The 23,553-nt window shown below is 40.3% G+C and overlaps 1 protein-coding gene across 4 annotated transcripts; it reads right to left on the bottom strand.

The window, feature by feature from the left end:
- Positions 1 to 685: 685 nt before the first annotated feature.
- Positions 686 to 23,019, bottom strand: ttbk2a (tau tubulin kinase 2a). 4 transcript variants are annotated; one of them, XM_079852820.1, is made up of 17 exons: positions 22,793 to 23,019; positions 17,338 to 17,488; positions 15,354 to 15,501; positions 13,054 to 13,127; positions 12,118 to 12,258; positions 11,898 to 12,002; positions 11,711 to 11,776; positions 11,500 to 11,592; positions 11,283 to 11,408; positions 11,041 to 11,198; positions 10,733 to 10,934; positions 10,432 to 10,643; positions 8,872 to 9,430; positions 7,610 to 7,942; positions 4,938 to 5,821; positions 4,267 to 4,394; positions 2,397 to 2,503 (listed from the first exon to the last, which is right to left on the bottom strand). In XM_079852820.1, the coding sequence occupies exons 2-16, from the start codon at positions 17,404 to 17,406 to the stop codon at positions 4,277 to 4,279; spliced, it is 3,288 nt and encodes a 1,095-aa protein (XP_079708946.1). In that variant the 5' UTR covers positions 17,407 to 17,488; positions 22,793 to 23,019; the 3' UTR covers positions 2,397 to 2,503; positions 4,267 to 4,276. The 4 variants fall into 4 exon arrangements, with proteins under 4 accessions (XP_079708945.1, XP_079708948.1, XP_079708947.1 ...); XM_079852819.1 differs by lacking the exon at positions 4,267 to 4,394 and having other exon boundaries at positions 686 to 2,503; XM_079852822.1 differs by lacking the exon at positions 7,610 to 7,942 and having other exon boundaries at positions 686 to 2,503.
- Between the last annotated feature and the right edge of the window lie 534 nt (positions 23,020 to 23,553).

Raw genomic sequence — 23,553 nt, 5'->3', positions numbered from 1 at the left:
GGAAATGGTAAAAATGCTGTGAGATACAAGAAGCACTACAGAAAAAATACAAAGGAAATAGTTTGTGACTCTAGATTCTGAAAGCTTGAGCCTGCCCTATACAGTATACATATTCCAAAGCAACTTCTTTAGGCACATTGAAGCACAAGAACACTTTTTTTTGTTGTTGATTGTTTCAGTGGTCACCATTTCTTGAAAATAATAATAATAATAAAGTAAAAGAGAACTGACTTTCCTCTTGCAAACTCGGAAACAGTCTACGCAAGTACACAGACGCAAATGCTTGGCAAGACCATTTTAAGTGCATGGTCCCGTTGTACATACTTGAAGGTATGGTCCACCCAAAACTAAAATCATTTACTCATCCTCATGTCGTTACAAACCTGTATGACTTTCTTTCTTCTGTGGAACACAAAAGAAGATCTTTTGAGGAATGCTGGTAACCAAACATCTTTAGTTACCACTGACTTCCAATGTATCAAAAAACAAACACAGATATTTTCTTATGGTCCACACAAGTCTGTCACAGAAGTCCTGGAAAGTGAAGCCAGAGCATTTCGATCGCCCCCTGGCTGCAGTATAGGTCATAAACCCCGCCCTCTCCATGTAATCGAATGGGACGTGAGCTAAATTAAAAAATACAATTACAGTTCAAATAAATTTTTTCCAAAGATGGTTTCTGTCAGTTTAGGTTGTTCTTATCAAGCAGAAGTATGTTCACGTGTTTGTTTTCCCAACAAGTTTGGTTTTAGTTAGTTATTTGATGCTATAAAAACCTCCTCAGTCTCACTTCTGACTTGATCTCCAAACTACGTAATTGGCAACAAACGTTTATTTTTTACAGTGGAAAGAAGCAGAGACGCGCTCTCCATCTTTTTTAACAGCCTACCCTAATGTATTCCACATAAGAAAGAAATTCATAGAGCTTCGTAACAACATGAGGGTGAGTAAAGGATGACAGAATTTGAAAGCTAACTCAGGAAGGTTCTCCGTTGCTCCAGTAGTTGACCTGAAAGTAAATCCTGAACGTATAGGAACACTAATGACTGAATTTTAGCTTTGTTACTTGCGTAGAGTGTGTTTCAGGCAACATATACCCCTTTTCCACCAAGGCAGTGCTGGTGCCGGTTTGGAGCCGGTGCCTACTCGTGAACCAGTTCTTTGTGTTTCGACAGCCAAAGAACCGGTTCTCGGCCAGGAAAATTGGTTCCAAAGCGGCACCAACTCCTTGCTGGACTAGAACCGTTCTTTTACCACGTCATGCTTACGTCGGGGGCTGGGGGCGGGGTTATTGTCGAACTTCTTCTCGAACGTAACCTCCGTCTATAGTAATCCAGACGAGCAGCACAAATGTGTTCTAAACGTCTTCTTCTGACCCCAATATAGGATCGCAAAGCCAGGAGAAACATTTGCAGAAAGACGATGTAGTCCAACATTGTAATTGTTATGCTTGAAGTTGGGAAAGCTAAGACGTATGGCAACGTACACAGTGACGTAACGACGTCGTTTGCTGGCCTCTCTAGTCAGTGGAAAAACAAACAGGTTCTGAGAAGGTTCGCAAAATGAACCAACTTTGAACCAGCACCAGTTCCGAACCAGTTCTTTTTTGGTGGAAAAGGGGTAATACTGTATAGGTGCTGACAGTTGCAAAAGCACAGAGCACAGATAGGGTTAATGATAGCATGATCTATCAGTGTACCTGCCACTGCTCGGAGAGCGCTGCAATGCATCAAAGCCCAAATAAATAACATCATAAATACTATATTACAGCTGAGCTTGATGCAAAACCTTATGTAATTCATGAATACATACAATCATCTTCATTAATGCTCTGGAATGTTTGAAAAAAAAAAGAAACTATAAAATACAAAAGATCCAGCCAATCACCATCATGTATTACCTCCCATGTTCTGAAACTGACTTGAGTGTTCAAAGCAGCATCTTAAAATTGAGGCTATTGATGGAGAGAAAATAAAGTTGCAAAAACCCAGATGTGTGGCGGAATAAGTATATAAACCAAATGTCCCTCTTCTGCCAGAGTCTAAACCCTGTGGTTGACTATCTGCTCAGCTTGCTTGAGCACCTGAGCTCGCGGATGCCGGCTTTGCCCCGTTGGGTGAGAATGGCGGCGGAGCGAGCCTGTCTCCCGCAGCATCCTTCCTGTGTGTGAGGATGAGAGCGGCGCAGAGGAGGCGAGCCGGAGAAACTGGGAGGAGAGCGGCTGCGGGTCAGACAGCCCCCACGATGCTCGTGGCGGGACGGGGAAGAGCTGATGGAGCGTTGCAGTGAGGAGGAACTGCGGGGGGAGGCGCTAGAGCTGCGCTGGTGGAGGTGGTGAGCAGCGATGGGACTGACGTACACATGCCTCTTGTCCACGTGCTGGGGGGATGAGCAGCTGTGGTGCGGAGAGCCACGGGGCGAGCTGGCATGCATTAACTGGGCCAGACAGGTCAGCAGGTCTGAGTCACTGCTGCTGCCGGCAGGCATCCTGTACCGCCGGTGCCTGGAGGACGAGAAAAAAAGTCAACCAATGCTATAGCATGAAATAAGAACCAAGAGATTGCTGGAAAAACTCATACAGTGATCAAAAAGAAGCCAATTTATAAATACTGCCCTGAATAATACTACCCCGAATACCTAAGCAACCTTTCAAAATGCCTTAGCTACTGCCTAATAACCATCGACAGCTCTTTAGCAACCACTGAGCAGTTAATTAGCAACCACCCAAAACACAGTGCCAAGCACCCATCATTTTAGTAAATGTCTAACAACTTTCCAGGTGATGTGTGGGTGCTGGAGGATTCTGGATGTTTGTTAAAGGGGTCATATGATGCTATTTTCAAAGATCATTATTTGGTGTATTGGGTGTAATAAATTACAATATGTTAACATGCTTTCATGTAAAAAAAAAAAAAATTATAATAATTTTTCACATACTGTACATTATTGTAGCTACTCTATGCTAGGGCTGTCAACGAATATTCTAAATTCTAATATATATTCGAATAGTTTTAAAAAACAGAATTTTGAAGGTGAAAATGAATTCGAATGTGGAAAAACACGCCCGCAGTAGCAGAGGCGCGGCTGTCTGCTTTGCGAGTGGGCGCGCTGCCTGAGGGGTTCTATATACTGTAAAACTTCAATTAATGTTAATAATATTTGTTTCAATCACTGAATGAAGCCTGCTATATTTGGGACAAGAGCTTAAATTGCTTGCACAAAAACTCTTGATCAGCACTCAACATTTGTTTATTGTTGTTGTTCATTTAAACCGTTATGCGGGAGAGCGTGAGGGTGAGAGAGAGAAAGAGTGCCCGAGAGTGCGAGTGCGAGTGAGCGAGAGTGAGGTCTGCGGTCTTGGCCAATAGTTGATTTACAGTACTTGTTTTTGTGTAGGTAATACGTTGTTAAATATGTTTAAACTTAAATAAACTACCTATACAAGTAGTTATGTCTCTTTGTATTAATTTGTCCTGTTATTGACGTAATGCATTGACAAAATGCGCAACCAGATGTTCGAATAGTTCGAATATATGTGGGGTTTTTTAGGCAATATTCGAACGTCATCTTTGACCAATTTTGACAGCCCTACTCTATGCCCAGTCATTTCTAAAACGCTTCAGTTTCTACAAATCCCCAACTTCTGAAAAGCGCAGTGTGCTCTGATTGGCCAGCTGACCCAGTGCGTTGTAATTGGCCGAACACATCAAGCATGTGTCGGAAATGTAACGCTGCTTACCATAATTGAGCGTAAGCTTCCAAAGCAATTATAAAGACAGTTAATAATGTTGTCAGTTTTGCTGTATAATTTTGAGCTCGAGTCAGATTCTGAAAATGCAGATGATCAAGCCGATCGATCGGACTTCAGCAGAACGTTTCACAGTGGGAAGTTTTTAATTTGAAACTCTCTTACTTTTCAGATACGATGTTATAACGGTTTAATTTGTCTTCCTAACTGTAACAACTTCACGTCCTGAAGTGTTAAAATAAATAACAGTTTAAAGACATACTGGTGTAGCTCAATGGGCGCGTGTTGCTTCAGCTCTGCTTGAGCGGCCAGTGTGAAACAGGAGTGCATCTATGTTTGTCATCTTTTCACTACAAGTTATGAGTGGGGAACAGAGGATCCTATGTTTGTAAATATAAATCGATCTCTGCACTTTCGATCATAAGAATTACAAACAATAGACGTTAATCTACACTGCACAAACTCTGCATTTGAACTGTCAATAGCAAATACTTTAACAAATAATAAAACATACTTACAGGCTCTGATTCAGAAGCGCCAGATTGCCCTAGCAAAGTTGGAATTGCCCCATTTTTTAGAAATAGCCTTTGTGCACAGCCGGCCTTGTACTCTCCCAGGTTCAGGAAACTGTCCTCCGTAAAATGCGCTGCACAAACACGAACATTTGGGTTGTACTGTTCTGGAACAGTGTTGTAAATAAATCTTAATCACTGATTCCTAATTGCATTCACTTTCGGAAGGCCAAATAAAGTGCTTTTGCTTTCGCGTAGAAACACCACGACATGGCGGCAACAACAGTACTACTACGATAACTAAGGCCACACCTTCTTTCTTTGCGCATGCATTTGGGCGGGATTATGCAAATATTTCCACATAGTGACGTAGGTATGTGAATTAAAAATCTTTTTGTGGGAGAGAGCTTTGTAACTTTGCAGAGCCTATACATGCACAAACAACGACATAACACTAGAGAAAAAGGAAATCATGAAAATATATCATATGACCCCTTTAAGATGTTCTCTGAGGTTGCTAGGTGGTAGTTAGAACAATTGTAGGCAGCTGATAAGGGGTAGACATATTGTAGGTCTAAAGTTCTTGTGGGTAAGTAAGAATTTTGGTTTTCTAGAAAGGCATGCATTTCGGTCTAGGGTTAGAATTTTTTTTGGCTTTGCTGAGCCAAAATAACTACCTTGAATCCACAGTGGAGCGGCTAGGAGGTTTTCCTGGTGGTGGACGGGGCATGAAGTGTGCCGTGATGGTTTCCGCACTAGTTGTAGGGGTAACTGGCCGTGGTATCTTGCTCTTCCGTAAAAGTGGACTGGAGGAAGAGGACAATGATGGAGCATCATCTCCATTACGATCGGAACGAGAACCCAGAAGCGACTCGTCATCTTGAGAGCGTTCAGAAGAGGCAGAAGAAACCTGATCCCGCTGCATGGCAGCCATGATGACACGCCTGTCGGAGGATAACGTCGGGGAAGCGGAGGGTGAAAGTGGAATGTGTTGAACCCTCCTCTGGAGCAACTTCTCTTTAGCAGATCCAGGCGGTGGATCCACAAGGCTAGATGGTTCTAATACTGGGATACGGCTGTGCCGATGACTGAGGTCTTGTTTGGAAATGGAGGCTGGAGAAGAGGGGCCGTTTCTGGTAGGACCACCTTCCTTTCCCTCCTCCAGAGACCACTGGTTGGGCTCTAAGGAGTGCTCAATAATGAACGCATCATTCTTGGGGTCTTTTAGTTTTGGAAGCTGCTCGTTGCTGTCTAAAGGAGGTGTAAGACAGCTTTTCATCAGAACTGGGCTATGCAGAGAGGAAGGTGTGCGTGGAGACGGCATTAGGCTTGGCACTGGGCTTGAAGGTTTCTGAGGACCATTCCCATTTAGTAAAGGATCCCCCTCGACCTTAGAGGGGCTGGTGGGCTGGAAAGCAGTCGGCTCCTGTGGGGAGTTGATGTCAGTTGTGTTGTCTTGAGGATGGATCTCATTGTTACCATTATCAGTATCACGTCTCTCCAATGGAACACTTTCAGATGCAGATTGGGAGGACAGCACAGAAGGTCTCTGAGCTGTTAGCTGAGAGAGGGATAGAGAAAATTAGCAATGTATTACATAAATGTTCATGTCCTTGATGTCATCCAGAGGTCATAAATTCAGTTTCAGTCTTGATATTAATGCCTGTATTGGTAATCAAACATGCTTGCATGCAGATAGAAACAGATCTTTGACAAACCACACGTACTATCTTAATGTTAGTGAAGAGACAATTGCCCCTTTCAAACATACAGTCTTTCCTGGTAAATTACCGGTAAGAGTAATGGTTACTGGTATGATCACGTAAAACGTCAGAAGGTGCTGAAGTAAGAAGTCTGCTTTAGGCCAATCAAAGTTCTCATGGATGCGGATGAATGAAGACAACAGCGCTGCGTTTAAAGATCACTTCCGATGACTGACATCACATCATTTACTGGTATTTTGGAGCTGATGTGTAAATGGTCTCTTACCAGTAGAATGGCAGAATGCCATTGCTTGTGTGAACAGCATATTTGTGTATTCACCGGTAAAGTAATTCAGGCAATTTTACAGTAATTTACCGAGATTGATGTGTGAAAGGGGCTAATGTCTTTAAGGTGTTAATATCCTTTAGATCAAAGGGGTAAAATCCAGCTCAAGGAGGACCAATGTCCTGTAGAGTTTAGCTCTGACCTGTTTTAACACACCTAACTGGAAGTTTGTAGTAATCCAGAAGGTTTAGGTTTGTTTGATTAGGGTTGGAGCTAAACTTTGCAGTATAGTGCCCCACCAAGAGCAGGATTACATACTCCTGCTTTAGACACCTAGGATGAAAGGCAACCTGACTGCCAAAGGCTTAAACAGGATAAGAGGCGGTTAGTCACATATTCAGAGGAATGAAAACACACAAGCTCTGTTCCAAAAACTAGTGACAGATTTGGAACTCTCTAAATAAGCATTACCTCTGTGTGGCACAATCACCATACAAATATTTATCCTGAAGTCAAGTGGAAGACTTGACTCACAACTTATTCCAATTGTTTCAAGTCTAAGCTAAGCTGAACCCCCCCCAGGAGCAGGTTTGGACAACCCTCTCATAAAGAGCCACAAAAATGCTAGTGACGGCCCTGCAAATAATAAAATGTAAAACAATGAAATTTTACTAGATACATATACATAGTATTATACACCAGGCTACACTAGTGCTAACACAATGTCACATAGAACCGATAGTCTGCTTGATACAATTACAAACGTCTATTTCAGACTTTCCTATGCGGACTCATCTGATCAAGCAGACCCATTTATTCAAGACACCATCTTAATTTTTTTCTTTAGCCAAGGAAAATGAAACATTATTGGTGCAAACTTAAATTTCTATAAATGTTGTAATTGCTATGTTCCTGTTTTTGTGCTTTTTCACTAATCTTGTTGCAATGCATTCCAGTATTATCTTTTCGGTGAAGGATATATGCGATGCAACTTTTTGGGATGCGCTAGTTAGAACCATGCCTTTTATGTCCTAAAATGCCATTAAGGTAGGGAGTTCACTTGGTTTGTAGGAACAGAGCTATTAACAAAAGCTATTAACAAGGTCCACAGTTTTAAGGACACAACCTTGACAGAAAACTTTACTGGGCATGCATAACGGACAGAACAGTATTCCTGAAGTTCTCTGAGGAGAGAGCACACCAAAAACAGCATAACTTCAGTGTTACAGTCAAATACAACTATATATATAAAATAAAAAAAATCAAGAATATAAAGAACGGTGAGACTGGAGAGAAGACATGTTTGGTGGGCAGAGGTGGTTGAAGTTATGGGAAGCACGGAATGGGAGTGCCTATTCACCTGCTGAAGCTGAGCGCGGGTGATTCGTATGACTGAGGGGAACTTGTTGTTTGCGGCACTCGCTGGAATGGCAGGAAGTTTCCTGCGTCCAGGCGAATGGGCGGCACGGAGCTGGGAAGGTAGTGGCAGCGAGGCGTGGCACGAGGAGGTGGAAGAGGAAGGGTGGTGTTGGTGGTCTGCAGATTGGCTGCGGCGCAACCCGGGCAGGGCGCGCTGGTGTAGGGGGTCCGACAGGGTGGTCAGGAGGGTGTGCGGGCTAGGGGAGCGCAGTTGCAGGGGGCTGCACGTCCTCGCCACAAGCTCCTCAGGTTGGGATGCAGGAGAGGTGGGCAGCTAGAGAAGGAAAGTGGGGAACAGTGGAAGGGAGGTGAAGAGGGTTTAGTGAGGTGAATTATGTGAGTCAGGGGCGATGAATGGGTAGTGAAGATGGGGCAAAGTAAAGTAAAAATACTGATTAAAACGGACAGAAAGATAGGAGGTGGTAATGAAGGAATGAGAAGCAAAATGGCACAGCAGCATACATGTTGGTAGGAAGAATGCAAATTCTAGAAAATTCCATAGACCTCAGCACTAAAATCAAACTTTCAGAGTCAGTAATGTGCTCAAATCTGCAGCATACTAATAAAATAAAACAGCTCTGTGTGGTTTTACAATACTCCACCCACAGACAGTGTCCTGACCAAGGCAGTGAGGATACAAGAGCTCAGGTATCAGGATCAGCTTAACTCAGACTAACGTAAGCTTACATCACAGAACTGAGGGTAAGCTGTCTGTATCTCATTACTGTGGTGAGCAGACCTCAGAGACCAATTTTATCCTGCTGACACTAGTGTGCGTGTGGCATAATAAGTGTTTGCTTAAACATCCAGAACAGGGCAGCTGGAAGGAAATTATCAGGAGGGGTGTTAAGTGAAAAACACTTATTACTGTAACTTTTTGATAGATTCAAATGTTGCCAAGCCTCAGCCTCAGTTCTTGTTTGGCTCATCCAAATTTAGTGAGAAACTTGGTAGGGATTACACAGGTTTCATATGAAATATTGTATATTTAAGGGGGCACTGTCAACCTACTGCTCAGGTACCCTCGGGTCATGGTATCCAAAATTTGTCTTGATGAGCCAAAGCACTGCCAAGATAGAGCCTCACTTCCTGTTGGCACCTTTGTTGAAAAACTCATTAATTTGAAAACTTTTCACATGACCAAATTTGGGACTGTAGACAATTTGCAAGGAGCAGTGAAAACAACACGTTTTGTGGGCTTACCTGTGTGAGCGCTCCTTCAGCCAGTGCCTCACCAGGGCTGGTGGGGGTAACAGGAGGTCCACTAGCAGCAGGGAATACACAGAGCTCCAACCGGTCCATCCTTTGTGGGCCCTGGACTGTGTGAGGTGTATGGGCGTCTCCTTGTACGGGACTAGGAGAGGATTCTTTATCCGGTGATTCATCCATTGGCTGCAAAACCTCTGGCTCCTCATCACACTCATCTGATGGGCTACTAGTGAGTTTGGCTTTATGACCAGGGCTACTTCCTGCTGCCTCTTTGAAGTCCTGCAGGTCAGAGCCCTTGTCTACCATCACCCAATCACGCAACTCAACATCTTGGAGACCTGAGCTCAGGTTTAGAGCAACAAAGCCACTGTTAGCTGCAGCGTCGCCCTGCTCAGGAGATCCTGGTGAAGCAGGCTTGGGCGAGCCACCGCCAGACCGGAATTCCTCGTCATGGTGCCAAACACGCTCTGTGTGACTTACGTTGGATATGGCCATGCCAGGGACACCATCAGCTTCCCGTTCCCGTGCTGTACCAGCTGGCTGCTTACCAGAACTGTTCACAGAAACCGAAAAAATGCAAACTAAGACTCCAGAACATACTGTAAATTTGCTGAATGCTGAATATTTGAAATAATTAGAGATGCACCGATCAACCGAGCCGGTCTGTTTTGTTGCCAGCGGCACAGGCAATAATGCCAGCTGTGCGTTCTCGCTCTCTTCTCTCCGACAGCGAAATGACACACACCCGCCTCCTCTCACTCACTCGTCTCATTCGTTCCGGTTAAATAGTGCCTTTAATAATTTTACTAATTCCCGGTTTCGTGCTGACACCAAAAGCGTGCGCACCACTGATCTATATAAGTGGAGCGCACAAGCCGCCTCTCAGTCTCAAGCAGCTTGTGAGTCCCAAGTACCAAAATGAGTGGCTGTGCTTAAAATATACACAAAATTATATTCAGCGAGTATTCAGTTAAACACAGTCAGTTTTGGAACCTAATCAATTGAGAAAGATAACGCAAGTTGTGTAACAGTATATTGGATCTGTGCATTAAACTCTTAAAGTGACAGCAGTCTGATATTCCTGCTGCTGTCTGTCAAGACAAAGAAAATTACTCTCTGCTAACTTTTGTAACTTAAATTGTAAGCATTAATCTGTATTTAATTTTTACAATGAAGACTATCCAGTGTTATTTTACATTTGATTACTTTCATTTCTGTATTATTTCTTACCTGAATATAATATTAGAGCCACCTGAAAAACTTTATTTCATCTCTTTATTCTATTGTATTTATTTGTGCTGCAGCTTGGGAAATTTTATTTGTTCTTATTTTATCACTGTATTTTTCCTTGTTTTTTTAATGAAAATAAAATTTAGCATTGAAGAAAAGTAGAGTTTTGTTTGTATCTGCTGTCAATGACAGTTCTTTGAAAGAAAATCTGAATCTGCAATCGGTATCGGCAGGTCACACAAAAATAAAATCGGAATGGGCCAAAAATCCTGCAATCAGTGCATCTCTAGAAATAATGCAATCTTGAGAGATGAAGAGACTTACCAGGCCTCCACAAAACGCTCAGTGTTGGGTTTGGCCTCCAAAGTTAGTCTCTTCTCCAGCTCAAAGCTATGAATGTTCCGCAATTTCCTCAGAAGAGGAGTGTCTCTATCTGAGGGCACCAACTCTGACCGGACTCGCACTGGTGAACCAATGCTAAGCCCCGCATGGGGACTCTGATTACCTTGGTTGCTATGTTCATCCTCTGTTCCCATCTAGAAGAGAAGGACAACAGAATATGAAGCCTGCAACAATAGACAAAGATGTCTGCGATTGATTCAGTTCATGGAACACATTCTGGCACCTTCAAGACAGCAGGACAGATTCGGTTCCGATTGCGGTCCAGATCCTCCCAGACATCAGCCTCCTGGTTCCTGAGAGGAAGGCTCGGAGATCCAGGCAGATTCTCGGGCCGAGCATTGTCCCCATCACTGAGCTGCTCATCCTGCAGAACTTCATCTGTGTTCTCCTTCTGATCTCCAGGCATCAAGGAGGCATTCAAAACACTGGAAGAAAACAGAAGAACCTGAGTACTCTTGGTGATCCCACTACAAAGAAAATCCAAATATTTGAGATAGAGTTCAACAAAAGTAAAGCAGTCACATGATTTACCCCATCTGAGCTGGCGTGAGGCGTGTGTGATGTTGTGGCGTGTTTGCAGCAGCGGTGATTGTCAGTGGGCTATCTGAGCTCATCCTTTCCCAATCATAAGGGTCATTTTCCACTACGTTGTAGGTTCTCATACTATTCTCAAAAACGGTCCTCAGTAGCTGAAGTGGAGAGATCATTTTCAAGTCAGATTAACCAATAACTGCTAGATATTCCATTGATTTATTAAAGTATCATATTTTTACCTGATAGTCAGGTTTGGTAAAGTAGTCCAGATTACTGATGTGGTCCAGAAAGACACTGAAGTCTGGCGGCAGGTGTTTCAACATCAGCCGATGATCGTATGTATCTTTTAACTTCCCCACTTGCTCCTAATGCATAAATATACAAATATCATCATCACTTCCCAAACAGACAGGCATATGCTTGTCTAAGCAGTTCTTCCTCCAGCCCGATCAGCACCTTGTCTTTTATCTTCCTCCAGGGTAGTTGCCCGACCAAGAATTCCACCAGCATGTAGAACAAAGACCACAAGTCATCATGTCTTCCCATCTCCTGTGACAGTAAGACAAAAATAAATCGGATCAGACCAGAGTTATCCTTGTAACTGAAATATTACTAACAACAGCTGAGATTGTGCAGGAACAACAGAGCAAACATGGCAGATTCTTACCTTGTTCTTGTGAGCATTGACTGAGGCGTATCGTACTGTGCCCCTAAACCCAGCAACAGGACGCGGCTAAGAGAGAAAAGAATCTTACAGTACACAAATATATAAAGCCCAGTGACAGATAAATTCTCACAAACATATAAACAAGTACAGTCAGAAAACTGTATTAGAAATGACTATTGATACTGACCGGTCTGACTTCCTGACAGGAGTTTGTAAACTGCCGCGCCAAACCAAAGTCTAACATGTAGCATGTTCGACATGTGCTAGGGAATCGGCCCATGGCAAAGTTGGACTGAAAACAGTGTGAACAGGCTATTTATTACAATGAGGTTGTAATCTTTTAAGTAAAAAGTACACTTTAAAGCATCCTATTATTATACTAACTATACTATTCAAGTAAACCTTACCGGTTTAATGTCACGGTGTAAAAAGCCCACTGAGTGGATGCTCTCGATTGCCTGCAGCATCTGCAGACACAGTCTGAGTGTAGTACTGACTGTGAAAGTACCACGGTTCATGCTCCTCCTCAGATCCGCTAAATTACGGCCCTGCAAAAGCCAAAAAGGCAACAGTTAATTGTTTTGGCTACAAATATTTGATCAAAAGGCAGGTTTGATATAAAGTCATAAATAAATGAACACAGACTGCAAAGTATGTAGTCATCAAATTCATATATAAATTACAAAAAGACAAATCTACATTTTAAATGCATAAATCTGTTTATAGGTAAGTTATGCATTTACCATATGTTTACTTTAAAGGGTTAGTTCACCCAAAAATGAAAATTCTGTCATTAATTACTCACCCTCATGTCTTTCCGAACCCGTAAGACTTTCATTCGTCTTCTAAACACAAATTTCTGTCCCTCCATTGACAGCTACGCAACTACCACTTTGACGCTTCAAAAGGTTTATAAAGAGATCATAAAACTAATCCATATGAATTGAGTTTAGTCCGATTTTTTTTTGAAGAGTCACGATCGCTTTATATGATGAAGAGATTTAATTTAGGCTTTTATTCACATAAACATTGATCAGCAAACATAAACAGAAGTTCAAGTCCTAAAGTCAATCTGTTCATCATATAAAGTGATTGAGAACGACATGAGGGTGAGTAAATGATGACAGAATTGTATAAGCCTTCTAAACCTTTAAGGAAATGGTTTCTTTACAGGTCACATAGAAGCTTCAACCATCTTTATTGTCCATTTATCATCTTTATAGCTTTCTGAGTATATAACTGCACTCTCATATTAAGTGTGCCAGATCATCATCATAAATAAACTGTAATATTAGGCACACATTAAGTTAGAACAAATGCATAATCAGTCAATCCGGCCTCACCTGAAGTTCCATGACAACATAGTTAAAGCGATCATTGCGGCCACATCCAACAAACCGACAAACGTGATCCTTTCCTGAAACAGCAATGAGAGGAAACTTCATTAAACTACATATCAGTAGCTATGTTTCCATCCACACGTTTTTATCCGAATTAAGTGATATCGAATGAAAAATGCCTTATGGAAACAGTAAAATTCGATTGAATTTCATGAATATCGACTCAAATGAAATACGTTCGGTCTCATCGAATTTTATCTTGATCGATATACGGCTTATGCGATAAACGCTGATGGAAACGATAGATGGCGCGATCCATTTTGTCTAGCAAAACTTTGTTCGCAAATGTATGCTTGAATGTTGTGCGATTCATTGCGAAAATGAAATGGAAACACCTTAAAATGTCTCAAATCAATTCGATATACCAATTTGATCGCAAAACAGCATGTGACGTCATTACGCACAGGTTTTTATTCGCTTTAAAGCCGTTGGATGGAAACACACTTTCACCAGCTTTATTCGCATGAGCTTTTATACCGAACTTCAGATAATTCGATTGACAAGTGGATGGAAACTTAGCTATTGTAACTCATTTCACATGCCAACCAGGCATAATAGAAGTCATTTACATATACAGTCGTCTTAAAAGTACAGCAAAAAAGCCTGTTTAATTCAAAGGATCAAAAAGAAGGTGGGTTATGGTTACATTATAAACATTATAAGTGGACTTGAAAGAGAATGATAGTAGTAAACAGTAAGTTTCTTTCTTTTTCTGTCCATGTGATCCTCTACTCCTCCTCCTATTATGGCGGTCTGTCCAAAGAAGGGGGAGGTTTATGCATTTAGTTCAGTGCGACTCGGCTCTCTTGGGACACTCTCTGGGCCGCAGTGCCAGATCAGACCAGCTTCATTCATATTCCACTCTGACATGAAACACCCTACAGCCCTCTGCAAGGCCCTATATTCCTCACTTGCCTTTTCCATCCAGTCTCCAGTGCTCCATTATTATGATTATTCTGTTATGAGTGTGAGTATTAGTATACATACTTTTGTGAAAAATGACATGCTACTTTTTTTTTTGCTAGTAGATTTGCATATATTACTTAAAATAAAAAGCAACTGTATCATGTTTTGTGTGCATCACTGCTAGTGAGGGTCTGTTTTGTTTACTTCTGGGCGCCGTGAGTAGATAGAGAGATCTCCAGTTACAAGTCTTTCCCTCAGGAAGAGATAAAACCACTCTGTCCTATCATACAGCCATATTACAGCCAACATGATACAAGTACATTGATTTTTTTCATAAGCAGTGTGGAGAGGTTGAGGTTATAATGGAGGAAGACTGTAAAGGGAGCGAAAGAGGATAATGATGGTGTCATTGCTGTGCTCTACTAATTGATTTGTTGATTCTTTGCCCAGTAGAAGAGAGAGCACGGTTTTATTTCAAGGTTAGCTACAGATCCCTGCACTACGAGTTGTTTTATAATCATAGACATTCTTATCTCTATTTGAAACTATTCAGATTCCCTCTTTGAAATTGTAATGTATATAACTGAATCAAAAACATAGTTCAGTTTTAATCAAGAAAACAATTACACAAGATCAAAAGTACTCAAAAATCAAGATAAAAAAAAATACTGTTCAAAAGTTTGGGGTCAGTAAGTATGTATTTATGTAATGCATTTCTTTGATCAGAAATACAGTAAAAACAGTAATATTATGAAATATTATTACAATTTAAAAGAGCTGTTTTCTATTTTAATAAATTTTAAAAGTTAATTTATTCCTGTGATTGCAAAGCTGAATTTTCAGCATCATTGCTCCAGTCTTCAGTGTCACATGATCCTTCAGAAATCATTTTAATATGATGGTTTGCTGCTCAAGAAACATTTCTTATTATCAATGTTAAAAACGGTTGTGCTGCTTAGAATTTTTGCGTTCTTGCTGAAAATATACATTTCTTTAAAAAATGTAATAAAAAAACGTTTGCTGATTGCAAGAGTGTTCAAAGCAATATGTGAGATTGTTGCTCTTGATGTCTGATGAAGGCTTAGACAATGGCTGAAACGTCACACATTTTTTAACCAATAATGTTGGATTTCCTTAAGAGTGAGTGTTGCACCTTTTTCCAATTTATTTAAAAAATAAAAAAAAATCTCAATGACCACCAAACTTTTGAACGGTGGTGTATATATAAAAAAAACTTGCAAAAAGAGTAAATTTGATGTATGGCAGTTGTGATAAAAAAACAAAAAAACAAAAAAAAACATTTACAAATATCCATTTAGCTGCTCTACTTCACTTACCTTGAAGTTTCTTCAACACCGCCACCTCCATCTTCAGAACCTGTTTGGGTTGTTGAGCGGACTCTGCTTTCAGAGCCACGCTGGAGCGGTTCATCAGGTCCAGAGCCTCGTAGATCTCGCCAAAGCCGCCACCGCCGATTTTTTTCACCTGAAGTAAAAAGCAAATATCAGAGGTAAGCAGACCAGAGTGATATCACTGTACTATTTTGGACTATTTTTTGGTGCAAGAAACATTGATAATTAAATAAATAATGATATAATTATAAAATAATATAATAAAAACAATTTAAATCAACCCTTTAAATGTACTTTGTACAGCAAAATGCAAAACAAAACAAAAATTACAAGTCACAGCATTTTCTGCACAGTAGTTGGATTAAATTTTTTATATTTTGCTATTTATTTCTCCTGGCATCACATGTCCCCACAATGTCTTCTCATGTCACTTCCTTTCCCCTCAGATCTCCCTGTACAGAGACAGCTAGTTTTCTCTGAGGATTATACAACGTTCCGCCAGAGGAAGCATCGTATTACTGATCAGTGCACTAAAAGAGCTGGTCAGTGAGTTACACAGATGAAGACACACTGCAATATTAGATCAGCGTGAGGAGTGAGTCACTACTTGTCACTATCTGCAGACACACACGTAAACGTGGGCAAACATGGTTTCACATGCTTTCCAGAAAGCAAATTTAAATGTGGTTTCTTTTCAAGGTTTTAATTTTTGTGAACAACTATCTCTTTAAGAACTGCCTAAATCAATAACTATGCTGTCCGGTCATTTAACAAACAAAACACCACACTAGAGATGCAAGGACCAGCTCTAACGTCACAACTCTGCTGTTAAAAATAAATCTTTTTCTTTCTTTCCTTCCTTTTGTTTTTAATTCTCCTTTTTGAAATTTCTGTCTGATTGGTTTTGTCCCCATTGCTGCTTAAACAAGTGGACCCCACAAATTCTTAGCTTAGAGTCTGCAAATGGATGCCCGATGAAAAATTAAGCTTTAAACACGTTAATATTTCCAACACGTTGGAAAACACTCATCACTATCAGAATAATTTCTGTTAGGCTTGTGTATATTTTTTGTTAAAGCTGTTAAGTTATTAAGCAATATCTCATCTAGTTTTTTCCTTTGTGTTTTATATAATGTGTTTTATGTAATTTTATATAGTGCTCTTGAGTCTTTAGGTATTTGTTTTCCTTGAATGGTTTTCCTTTAAAGGTGCAGTATGTAATATTGACAGCTAGTGGTTGAAATGGGTACTGCAGTCCAAATTGAAACTGTGAGAGAGAGTTGTTTCCCCGACCCCTTCTCCTCCTCAGACTCAGGACACCCAACAGGAATGAGCACAATTGACAATGGAAAGCGATGAGCCTTACACTGTAAGTTGATCAGCTAATGAATACGTTTGCAATGTTTTTATTGGTCGGGCAGAATCTGTAATCTCTGACCCAGTTCGTTTGCTGCCTTCCACGGCTGCAATACGCTGTTTTGCGCCAACTGGCAACCCGGGGTGTCGAAATACTATTGGGTAAATTGGCAAAAACAGACATTCTGGAACACAATGCACATTTCAAAGTAGATTGACAGGCCGTAGCATTGCATTTGGATAAACAAGTATTTGAACTTAGCATGTTTGCTACATCTCTGCAAACATATTATGGTAATTTTAATGATTTAGTGCGGTAAAAAAATTACATACAGCACCTTTAAGAGATATGTTGTTGTTGAAAACGAAAGTAAAAGAGCGACGCACGTTCGTTGCGTATTACTGTGAAATGAGATTTTGTGTCTTTATTAAAATCAACACATTATGATGATTTATCTCATCCACCCGTGACCTACACGCCTAATTAATTGGAATGTTATTTTTTTATTACTTGGCCCGCCCAACCCGCGGATGATCCACAGTGTCTGCGGATATAACCGCGATCTGTGCACTACTACACCCCACTGATGTGCATTAAAACCTGCAGACTTACTACTTTCCATCGTTCCTTCACCAGAATGCCCGTGGTCAGGATGTCTGTCTGCTCCTGTCCTGCGTTCATCCTGCCTGTGGTCTGACCCGTGCTCGTCCCCTAACGCCAGTGACAGGGGCCTCGGTCTGGCATTGGAGCCCGGTGGTGCCCACTGGACACAGAAAAGAAAAGAGCATTGTGTTAAAGTTGCTTGTTGTACTGTTAAAGCACTTACAATGCACAATCCGTGGCTTCTTATTCCATCATAAAAACTGCTGAGTAAAAATGTAATATTTCATTAAGCAAAGTTAGACCCAAAACATACAGTAAACAAAAGAAAGTTCATACCGAAAGGAAATCTCCAAATAGTATTTAATCTAATCTATTTAGTTTCTACTTCTGAACTGTATAAGTTTTAGCACACACGTTATATTAAACTAGGTACTATAAACTTTAAGACCCCCTGTGGTGTTTTTAATATGCTTCAAGACAAATCGTGTGCAAATTTATGTCAACACCATTGCTGAGTATTTTGTCCTTAAAACTGCAGTGAAAAGCTCAAAAACGCAGTTTAAAATCGCTGGTGTTTCTGACGTCACAAACTACAGTGGTGGCCAAAATTATTAGAACACCTGACAGATCTTAAAATATTGACCTTTTTTGCCTCCAAAACATGATGTTTTATATGATGGTTGCTCTGAGCAAAACAAATATCAGACAAAGTGAGTAATACTGTTTTTATCCACTTTTGACTTTAATATTTAGTATGTCCACCTTTAGCAGCACATCTCTCTGGCATAGTGTCAATATATTTACAGAGAACTTCAACACTAATGTTATCCCATGCCTTCTGCATCTGAAGACAAAGGCTTTCCTTTGAATGTACAATATATCTGTCCAGTTTATTTTCCGACTTGCCCCAAATTTGCTCGATGAGGTTGAGGTCCGGACTTTGACAGGGCCAGTCCATGATTTTCAATGTTCCAGCAGATTCCTTCAGTCGCAGGCAATAGTTAGAAGAATGTTTAGGGTCAATGTCCTCTTGGAAAATAACAACTGAAACCTCTTAAATATGCCACGTGTTCTAATCATTTTGGCCACCACTGTCCCTTGTAACCAATCACGTCAACATGCGGGCGGGCGGGCTTTAGCATATCGGGCGGGCTTTAGCATATCATTAGCATATCATTAGTCTCGAGAGAAGCCAGGTTATGCCGTGAATTGTGTATATGATGTATATTACGATGTTATGATGAACTATATGGCTTTCTCCACTGATGTTCTGAGTTCATTTCTAAGGATGCTGATTTTTAGAAGGAAGCTGTCTGAATCTGAGATGGCGAACAGGAACATGGTTTGTGTAACATTAGCAACACATTATTAGCTGTTTGATAACAAAGTCAAGCAAAAGACTAATTATATTAATTACCGTTATGCGTTTGACATTGTAGAGTGCGATATAAAACGCATTACCATTCTGATTACCAACATCGACTTATATATGAGCCTGTATATAATTCATTCTTCCACTTCTTCTTCTGAATCAGTTTCTGGTTCAAACATTTACGACTGAATTAAACCAGTATTTCCACTTGCCATTGTGCAGCGTTTAGTAGAGTAAAGTTGACCGAGTGGATCAGATAATCTGAGCTTGTGTGACTGAGTGGAGGCGGGGACTAATTTGCATATTCATGAGTCCACATATACTAAATGAAGCAAGGGTGTAGAGTTATATTCAAGCTTTTTTAAGGCATAAAGAAGGAATTTTTCTCACAGGAAAATGTTTAAAATGTCATTTTGGAGTCAAAAAATCTAATTATTGACTACAGGGGGACATTAATTTGTGTACTTAAGTGAAATGTGTGACCTGTGAAAGAGTTTGACTAATCTATTTGTCACAAATCACAATCTACAAATAAATTCTGAGAAAGACTTCTAAATTTAATAAATATTAGATTTTTTAACAATAATTTCTAATATTCATGAGCCTGTAGTTCCGTATATATACCTGTTCACCCAGGTAACATCTGTGCTGATATTTAGACCAAATGAGGGACTTAGAGGGTTTTATTGCTTTTATACAATAGTTTTAAGTAGGGGTGTAAATTGGATGTTTCATCATGATACATCACCATATTCTCTTAGCCAGCGATATGCTAGTGATTAGGGCTGGACCCGAATATTCGAATATTCGTTCGGTGGGTTGGTATTCGATTTGAAAATTTGACATTCGATTCGAATATTGGGTTTTTTTTGTTTGTTTTTTTGCACACCTGGGATCCCCCCCCAACAGTTCTCATTCGCGCTTGAATAAGGCCGGCGACACACTGGCTGCGTTGCATGTCCATTTTTATTTCGGCTCCCATGTTAACAGGTTGGAGTTTGCACACTGCCTGCGTGAGACACGCGTCTCAGGCGCGGCTCGAGCCACGCGGAAAACGCTTGCATGCTAGAAATACCAAAGTGCATGCATGAGCTTGTGTTTTGGGTTAAGTTACATTGCTTTGACATTGTGGAAAATAGAATAATAGAAACAAAATGTATTAGCCTTTTTACCCGTTATTATCAAACTAAATTAATCTCGTTTTAATTTAACTTAATTTCGTTTTTCTTTATTTAAATTTCGTTTTTTCTTTATTTACATTTCGTTTTTCTTTATTTGAATTTCGTTTTTCTTTATTTAAATTTCATTTTTTCTTTATTTAAATTTCGTTTTTCTTTATTTAAAATTCGTTTTTCTTTATTTAAATCTACCCTTTACTGTGTCAGTAATTTGTTAGTCAGAAAAATATTGGACTACCTTAAAAGTATTGCTTAATAATTTAACAGACCTGTATGTGTGCGTTTTATATCACTAGTGCAGTGTCCGTTCTCGCGTGTGGTGCGCCGCTTCCCGCTCGCGCTGTTCTGTAGTTTACTAAAAGTTTATTAATTCTGAATGTGTCGCGTCTCGCGTGTCCATCTATATTACACCAAATGCGACACTGCACTCCCTTGTGAAGTCGATTGGATGAACGGTTCTCGAAATAATCAAAATGCAAACGGACATACAGACACATAGAGATTCCTGCCTTTATTAGAGAGAAGAATATGTTCAGCCTCCTCTCTCCGAAGCTTCGAATAATCGATGTTCATTACCACCGAAGCTTCGAAGCTCAAAAAATGGTATTCGGACCAGCCCTACTAGTGATACCTCAAAACATGCAATAATATGACTTAATTAGATTAAGGGGCCCGTGATCATAATATTGATATTACTATATTATGCATCTATTTTACACAACCAGTTACATTTTTATTTATTCACAAATGCAACTCTGAAAAATGCGAATCGCAATTGAGAAATCCACAACAAAAAATACACTTTAATTTTTATAATAATATAGTAAAAATTAATCATGAAAAAAGTCGCACATGAGATCGTCAATTGTCTGATGACAGCTTATCACTGGCTTGTGCAATACGATAAGCAATGACATCTGTTGAGAAATAAATACAAAAATGAATATAAAAAAGACATAAAAAATAAAGTTAAAACAACAACTGTCATCATATATTTAATATATTTTTATAACAGTCAAAAAAAGTATTTTTCAAGAGGTTTTTCTTTAGGACATTGTGTGCAGAAACAACGTATGTGAGTGGAGCGGAGAACAGAGATTTCCCTTCCCGCACAGCAAGCATCTGTAATCACTCTGTTCCAACTCCACTCCGGGTTTTCCATGTCATGCATGCTAATTTTCTCTGGTCTGGAACACCGATAATACAGCGAAAAATCCAAGGCTGTGTCCGAAATTGCTCCCCATACCCTTAAATAGGGTACTATTTGAGGGGACAGCCATTTGTAGTGGTGTCCGAACCCTTATCGAGTGCACTCATTCAATGCACCACCACAATAACGAGTGTACAACCTATGGCTGGATCCCAAATGGCACACTTCATGTAGACTTGCGGTCTCGTGGCCTTAAACTGAGCGTGCTTGCCAAGTGCACGAGTCCGTAGGGTGTCCCATTCGGCATTTCAGTGCTTAGAAGTGTGCTCACGAGCGCCGCACTTTCGCACCCTCCACACGAGTTACCTACTCAGGAATCATTGCAGAGTTGCGAACGCCCAATCAGATAAATGAGGGGAGGAGTTTCGTGACTGTTTGACTTTCGGTGGCATGATGTCATCAAGCCTGTCCCAAAATACACTCTCACATGCCCTCGTGGACTCGAGGCCAGCGCCTCTTAGGTCTGCACTTCCTGACGTCACCAAGTGTGAACTTGAAGGAGGCCCACAAGGCCGGAGTGTGCCATTTGGGATCCAGCCAATGTATGCTCAATGGCTAGAGAATACCCACAATTCACTGCAGAATGAATTTCCACGTTTGGCCAGAAGATGGCGCTAGCAGCTGAATCATCCATCCATTCATTTTCCAAAACGCTGGTCCAATGTGGGTACAGAGTAATATCATAGAGGTATAAATTCCTTTTTAATTGATGATTAAATTGTTTAATTAAGGTTTATACATGCTAGATTCCATGACAGAGTTGAAGATAAATATTTTCATTACTACTGGTTATGAATGATTATTAAACAGCAAGCACAAACTATGCAAAAGCGGCAGCCCTTCCGGCGAACTCAGAGTCCGAATTCACTCACTCGTTTTCATTTACTCCCACAAGTAGACTACATTAGTGGAGTAATGTGGGAATAGTGAATGAGGGTATAGGGGGTGATTTCGAACACAGCCCAAATGTGAGATACTAAAATATCAACCAATCAAATTGGAGGACTGAAAAAATTAGACAGTACTCTGTGTTGTACTAGTTGCTTTCCTTTGGATAAAAGCCTCAACTAAAAGAAAATGTAATAGTACAGAGACATCAGATAAATTATATTATCTTTAAGAAGCGAGATAAACCTGCACTTAGAGCTTAGTGATTGACAGGTGTCATTTTAACAAGTACACACATTAACTTACTAGAGAACTGATCTGTGAAACTAATGTAACAGAGGTGTGCAGATTGTGCTAATTAACGTACGTAACACTCTGAGCACGATTTGTGTGTGTGTGTGTGTGTGTGTGTGTGTGTGTGTGTTTAGCAGAGCTTGTTTAAGTAATTATCAGATCATTACAGCATTTGCTTTTGTCTGCAAATACTGGTTTCATTGCAGACGAATTTTACTTCCTAATAAAAATTAAAATCAGATTATTTTCTTCCATATTTAATGTTAATATTTCGTCTGTTTGAGTCTGATCTGGTTTAATGGCAGAGGCCCGCTGTTGAAATGTGATCCGCACCGCTCGATGTGTCGCGTTGCTACAGTGAACACACACAACAACACATCCACACACTTTACAAATCACAAATTGTTCGTTCCAGTGGATATGACCTTGAAAACAGTGCTATAACTGCATTATTATGACTGCAGCTGTCACTGACGGCATGTCATGGAGCCGTGTGTCCGTATCCATGTTAACGTTACTCACCTCAATCCCGATCCTCACAGCGCCGGGTGTGGTTTATAATTCTCATAAAATACGCTTTAAAATCATGTCGAAGACGTCAAATGGTGTAAATACGCTGAATGTTCCTCCATGAAGACGAAAGGAGGTGTCATTTGCTCTGACATATGCACAACTGCGCCGTGTTTTTGTAAATGTCCCTATCGCGGGTCCTTCAGCATCTCTGCAGATTCGTGACGTGCTGATCCTTCTGCCTGCATGCGCGCTCGTTCGCGACGCTATCGCCCTTCGCAACAGCAAGCGCGTGCACTAGCATTCCACTCTGAGAGTGCACGTAGATTCTCCGGGCGCGTTCTCGAGAAGTGTTCAAAATGTGAGAAAGATCCCTCTTCTGTTTAAACACGGGACAGCACGCAAATCACAGTTTTGTCTGGTTTCTGACTTCTATAATAACTATTAAGTAATATACAGTGTTTTGTGTAGCCTAATTAATTACTTAAGTAATTAATTAGGCTACTATAATAACTATTAAGTAATATACAGTGTTTTGTGTAGCCTTATTAATTACTTATTACTGTAATTTAATTACTTTTCCCTTTAAAAAGTAAAGTAAGGGATTAGCCTACTCTTAATCTTTCTGTAATTTATTTACAGTTACTAATTTAACATCAAAATGTAACGTCTAATGTTAAAATTTATGTTCTTAATGTCACTTTCTCCCTTTAAATGCTTTGGTCAGTTCAAGAGTAATGAATGCAATTTTATATTATTTATTGAAAAGAATT

Source organism: Squalius cephalus, assembly GCF_949319135.1.
Source record: "Squalius cephalus genome assembly, chromosome: 20".
Lineage (NCBI taxonomy): Eukaryota > Metazoa > Chordata > Actinopteri > Cypriniformes > Leuciscidae > Squalius > Squalius cephalus.
Note: the sequence above shows the minus strand (reverse complement) of the source record. Positions and strands in the feature narration are given on the sequence as shown.